The sequence below is a fragment of the Ranitomeya imitator genome, chromosome 2 (genome assembly GCF_032444005.1).
Source record: "Ranitomeya imitator isolate aRanImi1 chromosome 2, aRanImi1.pri, whole genome shotgun sequence".
NCBI classification, from domain to species: domain Eukaryota; kingdom Metazoa; phylum Chordata; class Amphibia; order Anura; family Dendrobatidae; genus Ranitomeya; species Ranitomeya imitator.
This window is the reverse complement of record NC_091283.1, coordinates 244,969,249-244,984,812: the sequence shown is the minus strand read 5'-3', so window position 1 is coordinate 244,984,812 and position 15,564 is coordinate 244,969,249. Positions and strand designations below refer to the sequence as shown.

The 15,564-nt window shown below is 42.8% G+C and overlaps 1 protein-coding gene across 1 annotated transcript; it reads right to left on the bottom strand.

Moving 5' to 3' along the window:
- Nucleotides 1–1,381: 1,381 nt before the first annotated feature.
- LOC138666346 (uncharacterized) lies at nt 1,382–2,798 on the bottom strand. Its single transcript, XM_069754574.1, has 2 exons — nt 2,608–2,798; nt 1,382–2,264 (listed from the first exon to the last, which is right to left on the bottom strand). The coding sequence occupies exons 1-2, from the start codon at nt 2,796–2,798 to the stop codon at nt 1,382–1,384; spliced, it is 1,074 nt and encodes a 357-aa protein (XP_069610675.1).
- Between the last annotated feature and the right edge of the window lie 12,766 nt (nt 2,799–15,564).

The window sequence follows — 15,564 nt, the reverse complement described above, 5'->3', positions numbered from 1 at the left end:
ATGAGGGAAAGCCCACCTGGATCCTTGCCAGTCACTGCAAAAAGATCTTTTCACCAGCAGAATGACTGTTGTCCTAATCACCTTGCTGGCTGTGGTAGGATGTTTGCACCTTACAGAGACACTGGATAAACAAACTTATTCAACATCTTGCTTTCCTTATAAAAGACGCGGAAGGACAAAAACTGCTGGACTGTTGGATCTGTGCACACAGCCCAGTATCTGCAAGGACTATGCTGTACTTAGCCTTACCCCAGGACCCAAGGAAGGTATTAACACCACACTGCATGCACAAGTGAGACTTGGACTCAGATTTTCGTGGTTCCTGAAGGCTCTTAATGAGACTAATACAATATAGAGACTCCTTTTTAAATCCAGCCAATTGGCTTAGCGGCCTAGCGGATGGATTATTTTTGGTATTTTACAAACTTGTATGCAAATTTTGTTGCTTTGCTCATTGTTTTATGTAGCCATAAAAGCGCTAATATATGTATTACCTAAGCTATGGAATAATGTATGTGTAGAAAAAAAACAAAAAAACCCTAAGGCTGAACCTTCTGTAGTATATCATAGGCCCCGTATGGCCACTGTTGACTGGGGAGGGGAGTGTCCACACTGAGGGTGGATGGGTGAAGCAGGTAGGAAGTCCCCTTGTGGGTATTAGACCCATGAGACAGTAGCTCCTTTGTGGACATCATCTGACCCCGTAGCAGAGGTTATACCATTTACAAAAGGGGGAAATTGATATAGAAGGGTTAATAGTTTGCCTTTAAGTGCCTCTTGCCTTTAATTGTTAGAATTACTAGAATCTGTTGATGCAGTAGTCTGTGTCTCCGCTTCAAGGAGACTGTACTTCTTATCATGTATGTTCTCAAGAGTCAGTACAACATATTCTGGGTTATGGTAAATAAAGTATGACCCTGGGTGATGGTGGGGGCTACATGAGTTACATTGAAATGCATCATGTGTAAATGGTATAAAATATTGCTTCTTGCTCTATTACTTCAGATAAAAGTGACTTGCTCACAGGATATGTGTGAGGTGTCTTTTTGTCTCCAAGCGCGCTTGTAAAATGACGGGCGTAACTCCACAATTTGGTCTCACTGGTGATCTGTCAGCTGGCATTTGGGTCAGAACGAAAAACAGCTACAACAGTACAATAACTTTTCAAAAAATTTTGTTTTGGTTTGACAAAAATTTGGTTGTGAAGTGGATTCATTTGATATGTTAATAATTGGAAATTAAATACACATCACACGTTTGAAGGTATAACATTTGGTTTATTACACCACATATACCAAAGTGTATTCAACTAATTATGAAGTTGGAGGCCATAAAAAAACTTTATACACAAACATTTAGCACCAAGACCTGAAATAAAAGTTCACACAATGTTATCTTGCCATGGCACCCTACCCACAGGTGAAACAAAATACTCAGCAAAGTTGTCCCTCATTCTGGAAACAGAACCGGCAGAACGTACAGAGCTGCTGTGGTAATCCCACAGGGTTGTCTCCAAATCCTCATCATCCACGGAAACAGGCTCCTTGGAAAGTACATAGTTATGCAGGACCACACAGGCCTTCACAACCTCATCCACAGTTCGTATGTGCAGAGATATGGCAGTAAGCAGAACTCGCCACTTTGCTGTAAGAATGCCGAATGCACACTCCACCACTCTTCTTGCTCTTGTTAAGCGGTAATTGAACACTTTTTTTGTTCTGGTCAAGTCTCGGCTTGAGTACGGTTTGAGGAGATGTGGGGACAACTGAAAGGCCTCATCACCCACACAGACATACGGCATAGGTGGTCCTGTTGTTCCCGGGAGTGGTCTGGCTGGTGGAAAGTCGTATGTATCGCCATACAAACAATGGCCCATCGGTGAAGTTTTGAAGACTTGGGAGTCGTTGGAGCGGCCATAGGCTCCAATGTCCACAGCCAGAAATTTGCAGTTGGCATCTGCTATGGCCATGAGTACGATAGAAAAGTACTTCTTATAGTTGTAGTACTCCGAGCCTGTTCCTGCCCGTTTTGCTATAAGGACGTGTTTCCCATCGACTGCCCCCAAGCAATTAGGGAAATGGCACACTTTCTCAAACTGTTCTGCGTTCTGCAGCCAGATGTCCCTTGTTGGTTCTGGAATGTACTCTGTGTGCAAGGCATCCCATATCGCCAGGCAGGTCACTTTCACAATTCCGGAAATGATTGATATTCCAAGGCAAAACTGGTAATGTAGTGATGTTAGAGATTCTCCTGTAGCCAAGAAGCTGTGAAAAAGCAAAAGAAAAGTTATAAAAGATTGTAAAGACAGCTAAATGACATTTGTAAGCAATTTTCATAAATTTAGTTAATTTTTTTTTACCAATTTAAAAATGCCACTTCTCTTTTTGTTTTGGATATTGCAGTGCACATTAACAATAACATTTTTACATCTCTGCATACATGGGCCCATACATGGAAAATATTTACATGGTCCAGAAAATGCAACGCTGTGTTACAGCGCTGTATTTTTTGGAGCATGTTCACTGCTGATCTTGTTTTCGATACGTTAAAATATGCTGGCATGGCATTAAATATGAACAAAGAGATAAAAACAAAAAATTATTTTACCGTAGGGTCACCATCAGCCGCTCCGCCGGTGAGATGGAAAACCTCATGCCTGTGTAGTGCCTTTGGATGACATCCCCAACTTGTTCCAGCAACACATCAAAGTGCTCCTGCCTCATCCGAAGATAATTATAAAATTTGTCCTGTTTCTGCCACAACTCCATGTACAGGGTAGAATAGACGCCCCGGGTCATCCGCAGTGCGTTAATGGGATGAATCCATAGTCTGCGACGTTGACGGTGAACATCCTCCGTCTTTCTGCTGCCACCTCCTGCTCCCGAACCATGATATCCAGGCGATTGGTTTCAAAAATCACATCGGTAACCACGTTCGCAATCCTCCCAAGCACTCCTTCCATCTCTGCCACTTTCTCTAAACCCTTTCAAAGATGGGCTGTAAAAACAGTCTGTATATAGTTTTCCATATTTTCCAGTAGCCAATCACATAAAGGAGACTCCCACTTTTAGGCGTGGAAAACGGATCCGACATAAAAACGGATGAAACGGATGGAAAAACGGAAACAACGGATCCAGTTTTTCTACGGAACCGTCTAGCGAATCGACGACGGATCCGTCGAAATAATGGAAGCGTTGTATCCGTTTTCCTGTCTTTGCGATGCATCCATCGATGCGTCGCAACGACGCTTTTCGACGTCCACAGAAAAACGCTAGTATGAAAGTAGCCTAATGGAAAACTATACATACCATGAATAACTAGAGCAGTATAGCATACTGTGAGCCTAACGATATAACAATATATAGAAAGAACAGATAGATATTCTATAGGCAGCAAATATATACAACAGATGTAAAGGCAATACTATTGGAATTATACATGGTTACAAAGACCAAACCAAATGTAAAAATAAGCAATCTAAGATAAACAAAATACACACCCCTCATAACCATTAATAGCCAAATACGAAGAATTGGCATATATGATGACAGTCCTTTTTACTTCAAGCTTCAAAGTCTTCCCAGATTCCAGATGAAGATGAACACCCAATTCATTATACCCATACGAAGGTCCTAAATAACAAGGAAAGAGAATTAAAACCTACTAAAAACACACACAATGCGGATACACAAACCCAACACAGCAGTGTGGCGACTAAAGAAAGGGCGCATAGCTAATATTCTCGTTTAGTCCCATTGGATGCAGTGTTGAGGGACCATATCCACCGTGTCTCCAACTGGCCCAGGCGTTTAAATAGACTGCCACCACCGTAATGCGGCTAGTAATGCACACCTACATCTTTTCACATATATATACATATATATTATACTATTTGATATCCCCGGATACCTACACTTTTTTTGTATATCTGTATGGGGGTTATAGCACATCTATCTCCCTTCCTGATTCTTGCGTCCTCATACCGCTTTATTCATAGTTTCTTCCTACTCCCCTGGCGTTGTTATACTTACACATTACTGGGTGTGCGCCGCTTTGTCTTCATTCCACCTGATTCCCAGTGACCGCGCACGTACTTCCTGATCACGTGGGGCCTCACGTGTTTCCGATATTCGTCTGCCTGGTTCGCTGGGACTGGGCGGAAGTGAGGCAATGCGGGGCTGCGCCGTGTCATTTACGGGTCCCTATTTATTTCCCCATTGCCCCTGTATGTTAATGAGCCCCTTGAGGAAGGTACCAAACCGAAACGCGCGTCGGGGTGGACAGGTGTCCCTGCGTTATTTACCATCTTCATCAGGTGATGTGCACGCTCTAATATTATTACAGCCATTGCATTTACAATTGGATTTTTGACGAGCTGATGATATTGGTTGTACGGTTTCTTGTTTCGGTGGTTGCCACCGCTATTACATGTTGCATTTTGCACTTTATAGTCTACCTGTATGAGTTTACTTCAATTCAGGGATTACCCTACCTTGGGCTTAGCATGATGTTGGTGACATCCCTTGTCATCTTTTAGCCCTGCTGTGCACTGTTTGTCTGGTTTTATCTTGTTTAATATAATAAAAGTGTTTTTGATTTTGTATTCCATTACTGCGTGGTGCTTTCTTTCCTGACTAAACTATGTTCTGCAGTTATCCATATATCCATGCATAGGTGGTGGTTTGATAGATGGACATGTAGGTGTGTGTGTACATACATATATATATATATATATATATATATATATATATATATATATATATACAGCGGGGCAAAAAAGTATTTAGTCAGTCAGCAATAGTGCAAGTTCCACCACTTAAAAAGATGAGAGGCGTCTGTAATTTACATCATAGGTAGACCTCAACTATGGGAGACAAACTGAGAAAAAAAAATCCAGAAAATCACATTGTCTGTTTTTTTAACATTTTATTTGCATATTATGGTGGAAAATAAGTATTTGGTCAGAAACAAAATTTCATCTCAATACTTTGTAATATATCCTTTGTTGGTAATGACAGAGGTCAAACGTTTTCTGTAAGTCTTCACAAGGTTGCCACACACTGTTGTTGGTATGTTGGCCCATTCCTCCATGCAGATCTCCTCTAGAGCAGTGATGATTTTGGCTTTTCGCTTGGCAACACGGACTTTCAACTCCCTCCAAAGGTTTTCTATAGGGTTGAGATCTGGAGACTGGCTAGGCCACTCCAGGACCTTGAAATGCTTCTTACGAAGCCACTCCTTTGTTGCCCTGGCGGTGTGCTTTGGATCATTGTCATGTTGAAAGACCCAGCCACGTTTCATCTTCAATGCCCTTGCTGATGGAAGGAGGTTTGCACTCAAAATCTCACGATACATGGCCCCATTCATTCTTTCATGTACCCGGATCAGTCGTCCTGGCTCCTTTGCAGAGAAACAGCCCCAAAGCATGATGTTTCCACCACCATGCTTTACAGTAGGTATGGTGTTTGATGGATGCAACTCAGTATTCTTTTTCCTCCAAACACGACAAGTTGTGTTTCTACCAAACAGTTCCAGTTTGGTTTCATCAGACCATAGGACATTCTCCCAAAACTCCTCTGGATCATCCAAATGCTCTCTAGCAAACTTCAGACGGGCCCGGACATGTACTGGCTTAAGCAGTGGGACACGTCTGTCACTGCAGGATCTGAGTCCATGGTGGCGTAGTGTGTTACTTATGGTAGGCCTTGTTACATTGGTCCCAGCTCTCTGCAGTTCATTCACTAGGTCCCCCCGAGTAGTTCTGGGATTTTTGCTCACCGTTCTTGTGATCATTCTGACCCCACGGGGTGGGATTTTGCGTGGAGCCCCAGATCGAGGGAGATTATCAGTGTATGTATGTATGTCTTCCATTTTCTAATTATTGCTCCCACTGTTGATTTCTTCACTCCAAGCTGGTTGGCTATTGCAGATTCAGTCTTCCCAGCCTGGTGCAGGGCTACAATTTTGTTTCTGGTGTCCTTTGACAGCTCTTTGGTCTTCACCATAGTGGAGTTTGGAGTCAGACTGTTTGAGGGTGTGCACATGTGTCTTTTTATACTGATAACAAGGTTAAACAGGTGCCATTACTACAGGTAATGAGTGGAGGAAAGAGGAGACTCTTAAAGAAGAAGTTACAGGTCTGTGAGAGCCAGAAATCTTGATTGTTTGTTTCTGACCAAATACTTATTTTCCACCATAATATGCAAAAAAAATGATAAAAAAAACAGACAGTGTGATTTTCTGAATTTTTTTTTCTCAGTTTGTCTCCCATAGTTGAGGTCTACCTATGATGTAAATTACAGATGCCTCTCATCTTTTTAAGTGGTGGAGCTTGCACTATTGCTGACTGACTAAATACTTTTTTGCCCCACTGTATATATATATATATATATATATATATATATATATATATATATATATATATATATAGTGAAATTATTGTGTAAATTACTGTCCACCACCGATAATGCACATTGGAATTTTGATATATATTAATTTAACTGTGTTATGCACAGGTGTTCGTTCTGATGATGTGGACTACAGAGCAAAAGAAAAAGCGTGGCTCAGCCAGATGGACCAGACCTTTGTTGCCAGTGGGGTTAATACACAGCAGTGTGGTGGCCTAAGATTTGATGACAAATTAGCAATGGTGAAGGATTCCCTAATTAGACGCTCAAGGTTATGGTGGAACCGCATTTTTTTGGAAAAGTATATGACCAATAAAATGACCCCAAGGGGATTACTTGTTCGTGTGATTCCAACTTTTCCAATTAGTGATGACACATTTATTCAGAAATTTACTTTGATGCAGACAAAGGCAAAAGAAGAGAGCCACTCTACAAACAGCCGCACACCACTCTAGAATGTAAATGTATATAAAGGTAAACTTTATTGATGCAAAACATTAAAAACATCTAAAACATCTCCACAAAAACCCAAAGATCCTGCCAAACATATCCTAGGCCAAAAGACTGTATGGTAACAATAGATATAACATGACTCCCAATAGGATGTAAAACATATAATATGACCTAATGTAGTGACCTAGATCACTAAATGCATTCCCCAGGGGTGATGTAGATATAGGCCCATGTATCAGAGCATAGTAACCCACCCTGTATCAGAGAAAAAAGGCTGCAGACCTGTATGCCAGATATAATGTATGAAGGCAAATCGGGAGACAGAGAAAGGTAGCGCAAAATGATGCAATGTCTCCATAAAGAAAGGCGAGATAACCTGCAAGCAGCAACCGCAAGGGTCCCAGCGAGGAATAAAGTATAACCGGTGCCAACCGCAGGCATAGCATCCAGACCAAGTATGGGGCCCGAAAAACACACAGGCAGCCATCGGGGAGAATGGGGGCGGCAAGGATCAGCGTGGGGAAGGACCCTACGCATGTCGCTGTTACGAGGACGGCTTCATCAGGGGAACGTAAGAGGCAAGCCTACAATATGAGTTTAAATACCTAAAGGTAGACGCGGGAAGGCGCGCAGACAGGACGGGAGGCCGGAACCGGAAGTGGCGTAAGAGCAGAGCCGGGTAACAAGCAGGCGTCCCTGCCGACAAAGCCATATGCCCACGCTCCGAAAAGTCATTCAGCGCGGCGTATAGTGAACAGAACAGCACTGTAAGTATAGGCAGATAGGAAAGCCAAACACCCCAGAAGCATGGAGAGAGCAAGATGCAACGTGCAAAGTGCCGCGCAAGGGAGCAGAATTAAATAGAAAATAAGAACACAAGTATGTGAAGACCTGTAAAAAAAAGGGAAGGCAAATAATAATTATAAAAATAAACATAAAAATAAAAATAATAAATAAAAAATTAGAAAAAGAATAAATAAATAATAATAACCAACCAAAAAAAGGGGGACAAATAATAAGACGCAAAAAGTGCGGAAAAGGTAAAAACACATATTGAATAATGGCCTAGAAGAAAGATGATTATGAAAAAATGATAATAATAATAAATGTCATGCACAAAATTTATTGACAGATATATCGAAACCAATGTAAGAATACAATTGACATGATAGAAAAATGGTACAGAAACCCACCCCAGAAAGGGTTTGGGGGAGATGGCAAAAAACCTATATGGAAGTAGATCTGAATGCTGAAGTAAAAGGAGCCCAACGGGAGCATATTTTAGTGGCACGGATGATAACCAGATCGAAAAACAGTCACACGAAAGTGCCCAACAGAGGCAAACTAACCAATACCACATATAAGAAAAAACAAATATATGAGGTATTTAAGATGCCCAAGTGCGGAATGGAACAAGAAACATCCAGCAAGGAAGCGAGGCCATGAGAAGGAGGATAGAATACCCAAGACAAAAAGGCGGGAAAAGAGGTAACAGGTCCATAAGAACTTACTGGCATACAGGTACAGAAGAGATGGTAAGTATGTCTTGACTTGCAGTCTGTAACGGATGAAAAAAGCCCAGACATCCAAACAGCTATATATAGACAAGCCCGTAGGGAGACCGCCACATGCAGAAGGCACAAACGTGTAAAATTACTTCAAATAACAAAGCCTATTTAAGAATATACAACAGGAGTCCCCATGGGTGTGTACATAATATACAACTAGCTGTTAATTGTATGGTGCAAAGAGTCCAAAAGCATCCACAAGTGTCATCAAAGATAAGAAGTTCCGATAATTGTCCATCCGTGGGGCATCTTCCCACTCCATTGGTAAGCCATCTTCACTCTTGTAGAGAACCACAATACGAGATCCCCATAACTGAGAGGCATTCATGCTTTTATTCCATCTGTACAAAGTCCACATAGCAGACGGGACCGAAGTAGAATCAGGACAGAATATAAGAGCATCCTAAAAGGAATAAACAAAGGATGTTATCAAATGGTAACTTAGCCAAGAAAACCTGTAAAAAGGAGGTCCTCGTTTATGCCGTAAGGAGTAGTCGAATGCAACAAGAAAATCCAACGGGCTTCCGTTTGTAAAAGCTTGTTCTCCAAGGATCCACCCCTACCTGAACCCTTAACCTGTTCAAGGCCCGCAATCCCAGTACCAGAGCATCTACCAGCGTGCTGCACGAGATAATGTGATGCCACCGTGGTAAGTTCTTTACCCCTCCGAGAGTCTGCAGCCGCGGTGTGAATGGTGGAAAAATGCTTTTGAATGCGTCTGCGTAACTCTTGGGACGTCTGTCCCACATAGATCAATGGGCAGGGACAGATAATGGCGTAGATGACATTTTTGGACTTGCAGTTAATGTATGTCTTTAGATAATGTTCAATCTGATCAATTGGATTGCAGAATTTGTCCCTAACCGGATGCATGTACGGACATACATTGCAATCACCGCAGGGAAAAGAGCCTTTAAGTGTGATGCCCCGATTTAATCGTACAGTGGGTCTGGTGTAGTGGCTTCTGGTGAGGATATCCCTTAAATTGAGCGCTCTCCTAGCGGTCATGAGTGGTTTCTCACTCACAATCCGTGATGTTGAAGCATCTGCCGTAAGGATTCCCCAGTGCCTTTGTAAGACATTTCTTACCTGGGACCAGTGGGTATTGAAGCCCATGATGAACCGGACAGACTTGTCGGAAGGTTTTTGTGTAGACTTTAAAAGTGAAGCCTGTGACTGAAGACTGGCTCGCTGATATGCTTGTGAGATACACTTATTTGGATACGCTCTCCTCTTGAACCTTGCGGTCAAATCCCGAGCTTCCTTACGAAAATCACTGTCGGATGTACAGTTTCTCCTGGTCCGTAGAAATTGGCTGACAGGGACCCCTCTCTTCGTGTGCAATGGGTGGAAGCTGTGGTATTCCAGCACATTGTTGGTTGCCGTGGGTTTACAATATAATCCAGTGGACAACAGACCATCTTGGCACCTGACGTTAAGATCCAAAAAGCACACTGAAGAGGAAGAACATGCAAAAGTAAGAAAGATGTTAAGTGCATTCTCATTAAGAGAGTTAATGAAGGTCCCGATCTCTTCCTGAGACCCCGACCAGATGAAAAAGACATCGTCGATGTACCTGAACCAACATCGTACCTTGGATTTGTACCAGACAGAGTTGTAGACAATGGTGGATTCCCACCACCCTAAAAAAAAAGTTCGCCAGGGCCGGGGCACAGCGTGCGCCCATGGCCACACTGGAGACCTGGAGAAAGAAGGTCCTACCGAAAACAAAGAAATTATGTTTTAAAACATGTGGGGATGTTTTAGATGTTTTTAATGTTTTGCATCAATAAAGTTTACCTTTATATATATTTACATTCTAGAGTGGTGTGCGGCTGTTTGTAGTGTGGTTCTCTTCTTTTGCCTTTGTCTATGTTGCCTTGCCACTTCTCTGCACCCCTGGCATAATTTTATCTATTATAGTGTTGTGCGCCAACATTTGCTCTTTTGGGCTGTTGCTGTTTGGCACTAGATGCCTTTTCTGCTGGCGGCACGCAGCTTATTGTAGCTTTTTGCACTATTGTTGTTTATTGTGCTATATTTAGGTTAGCCACATGGCTAGTTCGTTGGAGGTATGGACTGGGATACGCGTGAGGCAGCATGGAGGGCTTCCTTGTCCAATGTCTTTGCAGAGTCCAGCAATGTCCGAGTGGATACGGACTTTTCAGGTTTGACCACAGAATTGATTGCATCACAAAAGCACAGTATCAGGCTGCTTTGGAATACTCGGTGCTTGGAGGAGTATTTAAAACTCAATATTGTACCCAGGGGACTTAGGATCTCTATTTTCCCTGCATGGGAGCCGTCCCCCGCCTTTCGTACTATATGGGAGCAGGGTCTCATTTGCTGCTCTAGTATTTTGATGAATTTACTCATTATACATGATAGTGAGCTTTTAACCAAAGTTAAAGTGGACATTAAAAACTTAGAAGCCAAGTTGGCTAATTTTGATGAAGCTACCCAGGTCCAACCCTTTCGGGTAAAGCTCAAGGACTTACTTGACAAATATGATAAAGAGCTCATGGCAAAGAAGCATTCTAAGTTCCTAAGGGACAAGACAGATTTTGATGAAAACACAGTATTTTTTTGGACACACAAGGGGAACAGGCGTCGAGGTCCTGGTCCTCAATCGAGAACTATGGGGACTGAAAGACAAGCACCACCTGCCGAGTCACACACCTCGAGTGATTTTTTATCCTCGGCAGACAGCGAAAACGACCCAGGACCAGGCGAGGACGCAGGAAGCGGAGGTCCGTATATCCAGGTCACCAGGAGTCACAATTACAGGCCACCATGCCGCAACCCGCGGAGACAGTTCCGCAAATGATCTCCCCAATTTCGGGTAGCATTGCTGAGTATGGCCAGATGGACACTCTTCAAATCATCAACCTGTCTAACTATGTTCTTTCATCACAGGAGGCCTCTGTTCTTTCCAAGGGCCTTACGTTCTCACCAGTTCAACAGATGGACAAATTTATCTTGATAAAAGATCTGTTTCTATTTTGTAGAAAAATCATCTTGCAAGTTCTACACAATAGACCACAATTCACCTCCGTCCTTGATCCAACTGAACAAATGGTTTTCCAGGATCTTATGGATCTACTACGTGAAGTGGATGAGACTGCAGGTAAGCCAAAATTTCCACACAGAAACAGATCTCGTATCTCACCGCCTTTTTCCATTGTCCCTGCAGCAAAAGTTTTTTTCGACATGGTCAAGAGGGATATTGAGGCATTGCCGGCCAGGATCCCGACTGTAGCCAATCTTACACCCATGGAGAAACGTGCGTTAGCTCAATGAAAATCTAACAGTGAGTTTATCATACGTGAAGCCGACAAAGGGGGCAATATCGTGCTTTGGCCCCATGACCTTTATTTGGAAGAAGAGCAAAAACAACTTGACAATTCCAGATTTTACAGTAGACTCCCATCAGACCCTACTGGAGTCTATGCCTCCAAATTAAGAACATTGATTGACAGAGCTCTGGAGTTGGGCATCATCAACAAGGGGGAACATGATTTTATCTGGGTTAAACATCCTGTTGTTTCGACCTTTTACATGCTCCCAAAAGTACACAAAGACATCCGTAGACCACCCGGACGCCCTATTGTCTCGAGCATAGGGAGTCTTTGTGAGAAAGCCTGTACGTACATCGATTTTTTTCTACAACCTCGTGTACTAGAACTCCCTTCATATATCAGAGACTCTTCACACTTCATTTTGTCTCTACAGGGGATCTCTCTTTTACCAGGTGATATCATTGTGACATGTGACGTTGAGTCACTCTATTCAAACATTGATCATGACCATGGCCTACAAGCGGTATTGTACTTTTTGGATTTACAACAGAACTCAGATAGATTGCATGACTCCTTCATTGTGGATCTCCTTGATTTTGTTTTAAAACATAATTTCTTTGTTTTCGATAGGACCTTCTTTCTCCAGGTCTCTGGTGTGGCCAAGGGTGCACGCTGTGCCCCGGCCCTGGCGAACCTTTTTTCAGGGTGGTGGGAATCCACCATTGTCTACAACTCTGTCTGGTACAAATCCAAGGTACGATGTTGGTTCAGGTACATTGATGATGTCTTTTTCACCTGGTCGGGGTCTCAGGAAGAGATCGGGACCTCCATTAACTCTCTTAATGAGAATGCACTTAACATATTTCTTACTTTTGCATGTTCTTCCTCTTCAGTGTGCTTTTTGGATCTTAACGTCAGGTGCCAAGATGGTCTGTTGTCCACTGGATTATATCGTAAACCCACGGCAACCAACGATGTGCTGGAATACCACAGCTTCCACCCATTGCACACGAAAAGAGGGGTTCCTGTCAGCCAATTTCTACGGACCAGGAGAAACTGTACATCCGACATTGATTTTCGTAAGGAAGCTCGGGATTTGACAGCAAGGTTCAAGAGGAGAGCGTATCCAAAGAAGTGTATCTCACAAGCATATCAGCGGGCCAGTCTTCAGTCACAGGCTTCACTTTTAAAGTCTACACAAAAACCTTCCGACAAGTCTGTCCGGTTCATCACGGGCTTCAATACCCACTGGTCCCAGGTAAGACATGTCTTACAAAGGCACTGGGGAATCCTTACGGCGGATGCTTCAACATCACGGATTGTGAGTGAGAAACCACTCATGACCGCTAGGAGAGCGCTCAATTTAAGGGATATCCTCACCAGAAGCCACTACACCAGACCCACTGTACGATTAAATCGGGGCATCACACTTAAAGGCTCTTTTCCCTGCGGTGATTGCAATGTATGTCCGTACATGCATCCGGTTAGGGACAAATTCTGCAATCCAATTGATCAGATTGAACATTATCTAAAGACATACATTAACTGCAAGTCCAAAAATGTCATCTACGCCATTATCTGTCCCTGCCCATTGATCTATGTGGGACAGACGTCCCAAGAGTTACGGAGACGCATTCAAAAGCATTTTTCCACCATTCACACCGCGGCTGCAGACTCTCGGAGGGGTAAAGAACTTACCACGGTGGCATCACATTATCTCGTGCAGCACGCTGGTAGATGCTCTGGTACTAGGATTGCGGGCCTTGAACAGGTTAAGGGTTCAGGTAGGGGTGGATCCTTGGAGAACAAGCTTTTACAAACGGAAGCCCGTTGGATTTTCTTGTTGCATTCAACTACTCCTTACGGCATAAACGAGGACTTCCTTTTTACAGGTTTTCTTGGCTAAGTTACCATTTGATAACATCCTTTGTTTATTCCTTTTAGGATGCTCTTATATTCTGTCCTGATCCTACTTCGGTCCCGTCTGCTATGTGGACTTTGTACAGATGGAATAAAAGCATGAATGCCTCTCAGTTATGGGGATCTCGTATTGTGGTTCTCTACCAGAGTGAAGATGGCTTACCAATGGAGTGGGAAGATGCCCCATGGATGGACAATTATCGGAACTTCTTATCTTTGATGACACTTGTGGATGCTTTTGGACTCTTTGCACCATACAATTAACAGCTAGTTGTATATTATGTACACACCCATGGGGACTCCTGTTGTATATTCTTAAATAGGCTTTGTTATTTGAAGTAATTTTACACGTTTGTGCCTTCTGCATGTGGCGGTCTCCCTACGGGCTTGTCTATATATAGCTGTTTGGATGTCTGGACTTTTTTCATCCGTTACAGACTGCAAGTCAAGACATACTTACCATCTCTTCTGTACCTGTATGCCAGTAAGTTCTTATGGACCTGTTACCTCTTTTCCCGCCTTTTTGTCTTGGGTATTCTATCCTCCTTCTCATGGCCTCGCTTCCTTGCTGGATGTTTCTTGTTCCATTCCGCACTTGGGCATCCTAAATACCTCATATATTTGTTTTTTCTTATATGTGGTATTGGTTAGCTTGCCTCTGTTGGGCACTTTCGTGTAACCGTTTTTCTATCTGGTTATCATCTGTGCCACTAAAATATGCTCCCGTTGGGCTCCTTTTACTTCAGCATTCTCATCTACTTCCATGTAGGTTTTTTGCCATCTCCCCCAAACCCTTTCTGGGGTGGGTTTCTGTACCATTTTTCTATCATGTCAATTGTATTCTTACATTGGTTTCGATATATCTGTCAATAAATTTTGTGCATGACATTTATTATTATTATTATCATTTTTTCATAATCATCTTTCTTCTAGGCCATTATTCAATGTGTGTTTTTACCTTTTTCGCACTTTTTGCGTCTTATTATTTGTCCCCCTTTTTTTTGGTTGGTTATTATTATTAATTTTATTTTTTCAAATTTTTTATTTATTATTTTTATTTTTATGTTTATTTTTATAATTATTTTCCTTCCCTTTTTTTACAGGTCTTCACATACTCGTGTTCTTATTTTCTATTTAATTCTGCTCCCTTGCGTGGCACTTTGCACGTTGCATCTTGCTCTCTCCATGCTTCTGGGGTGTTTGGCTTTCCTATCTGCCTATACTTACAGTGCTGTTCTGTTCACTATGCGCCGCGCTGAATGACTTTTCGGCACGTGCGCATATGGCTTTGTCGGCAGGGACGCCTGCTTGTTACCCGGCTCTGCTCTTACGCCACTTTCGGTTCCGGCCTCCCGTCCTGTCTGCGCGCCTTCCCGCGTCTACCTTTAGGTATTTAAACTCATATTATATGCTTGCCTCTTACCTTCCCCTGACAAAGCCGTCCTCGTAACGGCGACACGCGTAGGGTCCTTCCCCACGCTGATCCTTGCCGCCCCCATTCTCCCCGATGGCTGCCTGTGTTTTTCGGGCCCCATACTTGGTCTGGATGCTATGCCTGCGGTTGGCACCGGTTATACTTTATTCCTCGCTGGGACCCTTGCGGTTGCTGCTTGCAGGTTATCTCGCCTTTCTTTTTGGAGACATTGCATCATTTTGCGCTACCTTTCTCTGTCTCCCTATTTGCCTTCATACATTATATCTGGCATACAGTTCTACAGTCTTTTTTCTCTGGTACAGGGTGGGTTACTATGCTCTGATACATGGGCCTATATCTATATCACCCCTGGGGAATGCATTTAGTGATCTAGGTCACTACATTAGGTCATATTATATGTTTTACATCCTATTGGGAGTCATGTTATATCTATTGTTACCATACAGTCTTTTGGCCTAGGATATGTTTGGCAGGATCTTTGG

Coding starts and splice junctions, on each gene's coding strand:
- LOC138666346 (XM_069754574.1), bottom strand. CDS start 2,798: ATGACCCGGGGCGTCTATTCTACCCTGTACATGGAGTTGTGGCAGAAA. Junction 2,265..2,607: donor CGGCTGATGGTGACCCTACG/GTAAAATAATTT, acceptor GCTTTTTCACAG/CTTCTTGGCTACAGGAGAAT.